Source organism: Vigna angularis, chromosome 5 (assembly GCF_016808095.1).
Source record: "Vigna angularis cultivar LongXiaoDou No.4 chromosome 5, ASM1680809v1, whole genome shotgun sequence".
NCBI classification, from domain to species: Eukaryota; Viridiplantae; Streptophyta; class Magnoliopsida; order Fabales; family Fabaceae; genus Vigna; species Vigna angularis.
The window spans coordinates 11,799,927-11,809,058 of record NC_068974.1 but is presented as its reverse complement, the minus strand read 5'-3'; the positions used below and the strand labels follow the sequence as shown (position 1 = coordinate 11,809,058).

The 9,132-nt window shown below is 38.1% G+C and overlaps 1 protein-coding gene across 1 annotated transcript; it reads left to right on the top strand.

The window, feature by feature from the left end:
- The first annotated feature begins 7,221 nt into the window (after nt 1–7,221).
- Nucleotides 7,222–8,498, top strand: LOC108338961 (MLP-like protein 28). Its single transcript, XM_017576052.2, has 2 exons — nt 7,222–7,479; nt 8,033–8,498. The coding sequence occupies exons 1-2, from the start codon at nt 7,293–7,295 to the stop codon at nt 8,302–8,304; spliced, it is 459 nt and encodes a 152-aa protein (XP_017431541.1). The 5' UTR covers nt 7,222–7,292; the 3' UTR covers nt 8,305–8,498.
- The last annotated feature ends 634 nt before the right edge of the window (nt 8,499–9,132 follow it).

The following is a 9,132-nucleotide window of genomic DNA, read 5'->3' as shown; positions in this document are numbered from 1 at the left end:
CGATCTAGAGAATTTCTCCCAAAAGAAATATTTCCCAAGGATGGGGATAGGAGGTTTGGTTGTCTTAAGCTTCTGTTTGTAATGCAAAATTAATTATTAGGGAAGAGATTGTAGTGTAATAATTAAGCTTAGGCTTTCTTCATCGAGGGATCGAGTTTTAAGTAATTTAGATAGTGACATTAACAGTTGAATGAAGAAGATGAATTCTTATATGCATGAGAGTAAGGATGGTGAAATCTAAACCCCAACAACATACTCATCTCATAGTATCAAAATCATCCATTCACTTTTGTGTTTTGCCCCAATTGATCAAATTGCATTCATATTTACTTTTTCTGTATTTTGCATTTTAAACCAATGAAATTTTCTTAAGTCTTAATTAGTTAAGGTATTACATGACTAGTGTCGTGAGTCTTATAGGATACGATACTTGGTCTTACCATTTTATATTACTTGATACGATTCGGTACACTTGTCGAGGTCTTAATAGAGAGTTTGAGCTTACAATAAAAGAAAATGGAAGAGATGAAGACCCAAGGAAGAGGAAGGGAGAGCTCCCCCACACCCAAACGTGCTCCAAGAGGTCCAAGAAGGTAAGTTTCGTGCTTCAGCCGCCAAAAGATGGCACCCTCGTTGCATGGTAGCCTTAAATAGTTCTAGGGTGCCACATCAGCAAGTGTCGCGCTCAGACAGGAGGGCGCCCAGGCGCAAGAACCCAAGGAATGGCGCTCAGCCCACTTTTTAGGGCACCCGGGCGTGAGAAATGCGAACCAAATAGGACTCAACCCCCTTTTTGGGGCACCCAGGCACGAGAATTGCGCGAGGAATGGTGCTCAGCCCCCCTTTCTAGGACGCCTAAGCGTGAGAATTGTGAGGCAAAAGAAGCTCAGCGCCCCTGGTGGGGCACGCAGGCATGAGAAATGTCTTCATTTGCCTTCAAATCATGTGCTCTTGCAGCTTTTCCTAGGTTCCAGCTCTTGATAGTTTTGATGCTCTTCCAATGCACACAATTTTCCTACAAAAAATGAGGGAATCTATTGATGAAAACCCTAAGTGTGACCTAAACTAGACTTTTTCACAATGTTAAATGACAGAGAGGATTGAGTAAGATTCCAGCTCAAAGAGAGTTGATTTGGTATGAAAAATGCACCACAGATAATTGTAAATATTACCGTTATCATTATCCCTATAAGTGTTATTTTTTAGATAGTATTTTACAAATCAAAGAGGACAAACATGACATTTTAATTTAAATCACTCCGAATCTTAACAAATCATTGAAGATTTGAAAACCATTATACACTAGTACAGTAAGGAGAAACGACAGCGGTTATTTTCGTCCTTTGGCAGCGGCTCTAGAACCGAGGCATATACAGACGAGGCAAAAAGTCTAGACTTTTATGCCTCGGTTATGAACCGAGGCAAAAAGATGGACGATTTCGCTTCGATTCATTTTGAATCGAGGCAGTATGTCAACCTCTATTGCCTCGGTTAGGACCTGAACCGAGGTAGTAGGGTTTTTTTTTCCTCAGCCTTTATTGACAAGGTTAAACAAGTCCCGAACAGGGAAGAGGTCTCCAATAGCGAAGAGGTCTCCAAAAGGGAAGAAACAATTTAGAGTTAATCAACCTCAAGAAAGCAGTTGCACTGATAGCTGAGTTGCTTGTCAGTATGCTTAGTTTGCTACTGTGCCGGAAAATCTACTCAAATTCCTGAAATGATTGCGCAAGAAATCCACTCAAATTCTCTTTCACAAAAATATCCAATAGCAAGAAATACCTTCATTGTTCTTGTCATCTTCATTTGTGATGAATATTTTTGAATCACCAATAGATGAAAACTTTGTTTGATTAAAATGGTGAGGCAGTCTTGAAAATTCCATTCATTTATGTTACCATTCAAATAGGTCAATGCAACAATGCATAGAAGGTTGAAAAGAAGAATAAACCCCATTCAAATCCCTAACCCCCAAATCGGATGACCAACAACCCCAAACCTGCGCCAACAGTGGCGAAGTCCCCAAACCTACGCCAACAGTGGCGAAGTCACTGAAGAGTGAAACTCCCTTGCGCCGCAAAGACGCTTTTCCGTGACCACGGTGCCTCCAAATCACTTCCCCTTCATGCGTGAACGAACCAGGAACAAGGAAGGAAAGGACGCCTCCTTTGCTTGACGACGAGCCTCCACCCGAAATGCTTTTTATAGACGTCCGGAGCGGGGCTACGGACGTCTACTTGTCTGAACACTGAACGTTTCAACTTTTCATCTGTCAGCCCCTTAAACGTCCGTCTTGGAAGGGGACAGACGTTTATAATATTATAGACCTTTCTAAAGGCCCAATGAACGGACGTCTAAAGCCCTTTCTACACTAGTGTCATCTCTTTTTTTGTGTTAACTAGGGTAATGGAAAAGCTTTTTGTGCCGGTGGTGATATAGAATCAGCGATTACATGTTTTTAGTTGCAAGTTCAACTTCTCCAAACCTCCAATAAATTTTATAATAAAATATTCATATTTCTATCCCATATACCACTTTTTAAACAATTAAGCATAATAATTAAAACTTGACGTCTTTGTAATGCAGAAACTTAACAACAAAACTATAATCTGTTTCGGGTACGGGTTGATATTCTTACTCAAAATACTCCAAGTCGTCCTGAAAATGAGATGGACTCTTTAGTGGTCCTTTATCATCCAAGTTATGTTATTCGCTCTGTTTCTTTTTTGTCAAAGTCATGTAGGTGAGTACCTACAAAAGCATTCTGACGCTTAAGTCAATAATATAACCAAACGGTTAGCACAACAAGTGACATATATATTGTGCATAATGATCCTAAAGTCATACCTGAGACCTTTATTTATACTAGTTGTGATGGAATTTTACCTTTCACTCATCTAATGACGACCCAATCATACCTTAATCTGCATTAGGGACATAATGAGTTATTACCACTGATAAACTAACCATATTGTTAGGTCATACTTGATACGGCCTAGATGGACAACTTGGGATGACGACCTAGGTGGACGACCTAACATTTGGCCTGGGTGGTGCTTGATCCCAAGGCAGATCGTACGGTACACAAGCCCCCCCAAACCAAAGCATTATATTATTCTGTGAAGGGGTTTTTCACATACCATTCCTGACAAAGACTTGTTCTCCAGTTAGCTTTTTACTTTGCGTACTTTTTGTTTGTTGATTAAGGTGAGTGATTGGAAGGCTAAAATGGGTCATGAAAATCTATGGTCCTCAAATCTTAGTGAGGCCAGTCGAAAATACTATGGCGAAGATCTATTGTCACTGACTTTCAATGAGGCCGACCAGGATTCCTTTGATGAAGATCCACAGTCGTTGACCTTTGAAGAGGACAGTCAGGATTCTTTTGGTAAAGATCCACGGTCGTTGACCATCTGTGAGGCCAAGGTAAGGCCGAACAGTTGAGGTCGAATAGTTAAGATTGAATAGTTAAGGCCATGTTTGGCCGAGTACCTATGAGGCCATAGTTGCCAAGCAGTTGAGGCCAAGGTATGAACGACCGATTAAGAACAAGTATTGTCGAATACTTGTGAGGTTGTGGTTGATCGAGCAGTTCAGGCCATGGTATGGCCAAATGGTTGAAGCCAAGTTTGGCTCAGTACTTGTGAGGCCATGGTTGACCGAGCAGTTGCGCCAATGTATGACTGAAAGGCTGAGGCCAAGTTTGATCGAGTACCTATGAGGCCATGGTTGGCCGAGCAGTTGAGACTAAGGTACTAACGATTGAGCCAATGTTTGGCCGAGTACTTGTAAGGCCATGGTTGGCCGAACAGTTGAAGCCAAGGTATGACCGAACGGTTGAGGCCAAATTTAGACGAGTACTTGTGAGGCCAAGGTTGGCCGTGCAGTTGCGGCCAAGGTATGACCGAACGGTTGAGGCTGAATAGCGGAGGCCGAATAATTAAGGCAAAGTTTAGCCGAGTACTTCTGAGGCCATGGTTGACCGAGCTGTTGAGGCCAAGGTATGGCCAAACGGTTGAGCCCAAGTTTGGCCGAGAACCTGTGAGGCTATGGTTGGCTGAGCAGTTGAGGCCAAGGTATGACCGAACGAATAAGGCAAGTTTGGTCAAGTACTTGTGAGACCATGGTTGGCCGAGTAGTAGAGGCCAATGTGTGGTCGAATGGTTGAGGACAAGTTTGGTCGAGTACTTGTGATGTTATGGTTGGCCGAGCAATTAAGGCCAATGTATGGTCGTTGAGGTGAAGTTTGGCTGTGTACCTTTGAGGCCATGGTTTGGCCGAGCAATTGAGGCCAAGGTATGGTTGAACGGTTAAGGCCAAGGTTTGGCCAAATGGTTTAGGCTAATTTTTGTCGAGTACCTTTGAGGCCATGGTTGGCCGAGCAGTTGAGTCCAAAATATGACCGAACGTTTGAGGCCAAGTTTGTTCGACTACTTATGAGGCCATGGTTGAACGAGATATTAAGGCCAAAGTATGGTCGAACGGTTAAGGCCAAGTTTGGTCGAGAACCTGTGAGACCATGGTTGATTGAGCAGTTGAAGCCAAGGTATGGCCGAACGCTTGAGGACAAGTTTGGTCGAGTACCTGTGAGGCCATGGTTGGTCGAGAAGTTGAAGCCAAGGTATGACCGAACAGTTGATGACAAGTTTAGCAGAGTGCTTGTGAGGATATGGTTGGTCGAGCAGTTAAGGCCAAGGTATTGCCCCGAGGCGAAGTTTGGTCGAGTACCTCTTAGGCCATGGTTTGGCTGAGCATTTGAGGCCAAGGTATGGCCAAACGGTTGACGCTAAGTTCTGCCGAGCACTTGTGAGGCCATGGTTGGCCGAGCTATTGACTCCAAGATATGGTCGAACGGTTGAGGCGAAGTTTCATCGATTACTTGTGAGACGATGGTTGACCGAGCAATTGAGGCCTAGGTATGGGCCCGGGCGAACGGTTGAGGCCATGTTTGGCCGAGTAGTTGTGAGGCCATGGTTGGCTGAGCAGTTGAGGCCAAAGTATGGTCCAACGGTTGAGGAAAATTTTGGCCGAGTACTTGTGAGGTCATGAGTGGTTGAGCAGTTGAGGCCAAGGTATGGCCGAACGGTTGAGGCCAAGTTTGGCCGAATACATGTGAGACCATTGTTGGCCGAGCAGTTCAGGCCGAGCAGTTCAGGCCAAGGTATGACCGGACGGTTGAGGCCGAATATGGTCGAGTGGTCCAAACATGTTGATACTGAGCATAAATACTGAGGTCGAATGGTTGGACAATTGAGGTATTTTAAAGAACCACTCACTGGTTCCTTATGGCTACAATGGGAGATACTCACTCGATCCCATAGTGGGTGTCAAAATGTTTTAGTTATGGGGTCCCTAGTGGTCTTCCATCATCCAAGTTATGTTGTTTGCTTTCTTCCTTTTTGTCCAAGCCGTGTGAGTGAATACCTCCGATATTCAAGTCAGTAATATAATCGAATGGTTAGCACAACAAGTGATGTATATATTGTGCATAAGGATCCTAAAGTTATGACTGGACCTTTATTTATACTAGCTGTGCTAAACTTTTATTTTATTTTTTCCTGACTACCTAATGACGGTCCTGTCATACCTTAATCTGCATAATGAGTGAGACTATATGTTAGCTTATACTGAACCCAACCTATATAGACGGCCTAAAAGAACAATCTGGATGGACGACTAAGAAGTCGGCTTGAAAGAACAACCTCACTGGATAAAAAAGACGACTCAGACGACCTGACATTTATCCTAGGTGGTGTTTGGTCGCAAAGCAGACCATTCTGTATACGCTTAATCTGCCAGACCGGTACATAATCATTAGTTTAACTAAATCATTGCACCAAGTTCTGAATATTGTAAAGTTATGTGTTCAACAGGTCACTGGGAAAGAGACATGTGTTACATCAAGAGATTTGCGATCTTTACTGTTCTGGGTTTGTAAAATTATGAGAATGTTTCTGTTTTTTAGGGGAATATCTTTCCTACGTGATGTCATATTTAACTTGCAAATATAATCTTAGGAAAGTATGATTTAGTCAAGGTGTAATTAGCACGACGACATAATTTTTTTGTGAAATAATTTGTTAACGGACAATGATGTAAACCCTTAATATTTTTATAAAGCGTTACAAAGAATATGATCCTACAAAGCAATTTCATATGCAAGATCTAATTTTAAAAAGTCATACATCTCTAATTTAAATAAACTATTTATATTATTGTCATTAAGAATGGAAATTAATATTGACCTGATCTTTATAACTTGTATCACATATTTTTAATTAATATTATTTACACTTAAATTATGAAACCAAATAATCAATTGTAATGATGATGTTTTCAGGCGTTATTCCCTTTATATATTATTTTATACTCATTCGAATATTATTGGTGTTTTTTTCTTGTTTTCAATTAATAAATGTTTTTATTTTATTACATAATATAAAAAGTTTATGTTAATAATTTTTGTTTTTAGTTTCCTAACTTATTTCATAATTTGTACTTTATTTTATATTTATTTAATATAAAAAGATATTCGTAATAAAATGTAAAAGGATTTACCAATGATCATAGGTAGTCGTTTTAAGTATTATCCGCCATAATGATTACGCTCAAACCTTATATTTGATTTATAAGAACGAAATATTGCTCTAGTATTCAAACAAATACTTTTTTTAAAAGAATCATGTGAATGCAAATAATATAAAATGGAATGTATTAGGTAATAATGCATTGACATCTTGTCAAGTTTTTACCTAAAACCGACAATATTATTGAAGAGACGTGTTATCAATCAAGATAAATAAACACTAAATAAAATAAGCTATTGGCACTGATCCAATAATTGATGACTTTAACAAGAGTACAATTTTTTTTTCAATTACATATTTTAAAAGTTACTCCTCATTTATATTGGAATTAATTATTACTTCATATTATGTTCTCCGAGTCTTATTTATTAGTTTGACATTTTACATATTATATTATCAAAATCATTGCTTTAAGACTATAATTGAGAATATGGCAATATGTTTCATATTAAAATTTCACACCAGTTGAAAAATAAAAAAAACAAAAAAATTGAGTAATTGAATTGAATTTATTTCTTAAAGAAAAAATATTGGTCATTTAACCTTTATTCTCGGGTATAGAGACCCCACAATTGAATTAGCTGTGAGAGGAGTGGGCAAATTGTGTTCTATATAAGTGGGATATGGTGGCATCTTTATTCTCACCATCTTTCTCATCTTGCTCCTTTCCATTTCTTGCATCTGTTACTTGCCTCTTTCTTCTTCATCATGACTCTTTTTGGCAAAATCAGCACTGAAATTGGTGTTCATGCAACTGCTGAAAAGTGGTACAACCTCTTCGCAACTCAACTACATCATGTTCAAAACCTTGCTGACAGAGTTCATGGAACCAAGCTGCACCAGGGTGAAGACTGGCATCATAATGAGTCCATCAAGCACTGGACTTATGTCATAGGTAATTAAACTTCTAATACATATATATAACAAATATAAATAGAAAAGAGGCAATAAAATTGTTTAAACCCTTATAAACATAAGACTTTTGTTTAAATATATTATTGTATGATGCTTATAGATTCTCAAACCTCCTAAATGTGTAAACATGTGTGTTTATATTGATTTGGGTAAGAATAGACTTTGGTATAAAATATAAGTGAAATTAATTTTTTTACTTTATTTGGGTTAGTAAAGGATATAAGATGCTTTAATTTTTCAGCTTTTGTCCTACAGGGTGGTTTTCTTTGTGTAATTTGGGTGTAAGAGATCATAAGAAGTTTTACTTTTCAGCTTTTGTATTGTGAGATGGTTTTATTTGTGTAACTTGTTTTTTTTTTTAAAAAAAGAAATCTAGTATTCAAAGGTTTCATATTCATGTTTTTTTGGTATTTTTTTGCATTATTTTTGTGTAGATTAGAAGATGTTAAATATATATAGATTAATTATTTTTCTGGGTGTAGTTGTTATGCAATAATTGTTTATACTGATGTTAATTGTTTGTGAAAGAATAGATGGAAAGGTTACAACATGTCATGAGAGTATTGAATCCGTTGATGAAGCAAACAAAACAATCAACTACAAACTCTTCGGTGAAGAGATCGATGACAAGTTCAAGGTGTTTAGGCTCATATTTCAAGCAACTGATAAGGAGAATGGAAAAGCTATCATCAAATGGACCATTGAATATGAGAGGGTTGGTGAAGAAGTTGAACCTCCATACGGCTACATCGAGTACGTGCACAAATGCACTAGTGACATTGATGGTCATCTTCTCAAGGCATAGCTCAAAAACTTATGTATAAAAAGAAAAGAAAAGAAAAGAAATAATGAATGTGTTTGAGCAGAAGGATTCTTATATAGATCCTTCCTTTGTATTAAATAAATTTGGATATGCATGTAATGAGTGACGCCTTCAAGTGTGCTAAGTTTCATGTTATAGTGCTCGTTGTGATGCACATAATGCATATTTATTGTTCACATTAATATATATATATATATATATATATATATATATATATATATATATATATATATATATATATATATATATATATGAGCTGTGCTTTGTAGGTTTTGTGCATTGTTTAAACTAAAGTTGATTTGCCAAATCTTCACCACACGGGGAAACGCGTTAACGACAAGTTATGGAATTTTTAATGTAGTCGTTTCAATTGAAACACCAAATACACTATTAATAGCAGTTTATGAGATCACCGCGTTCAGAGAAGAAGTAACAATTTTATATAAGATTACGGTAATTAGAGTTGTTTAATTATTTGGTAAAAATATTATAGAGACTTGGGTTTTAAAATTATAGATGGATATGCGACGCTCTTAATTTATTTTCTTATCATGAATTTTAATGGAGGTGATTATTATCTAGTTAAATGATGCAGGCAAAAATTGCTTATTTTGGGTTTGAAGGCTTCTTCCAGGAGACTATATATATTATGCAGTTGCAGGGGATACACAACACATGGGTATAGTATTGAAGGGCAATTCCGAGACACGGCTGATACCTACAACTATGGTGTTGTCTCGTCTTATAAATCATAAGTGATCAAAAGAGTATCCATGTGAAGGGTGATGAGGATGATAAAAAACTGAATTA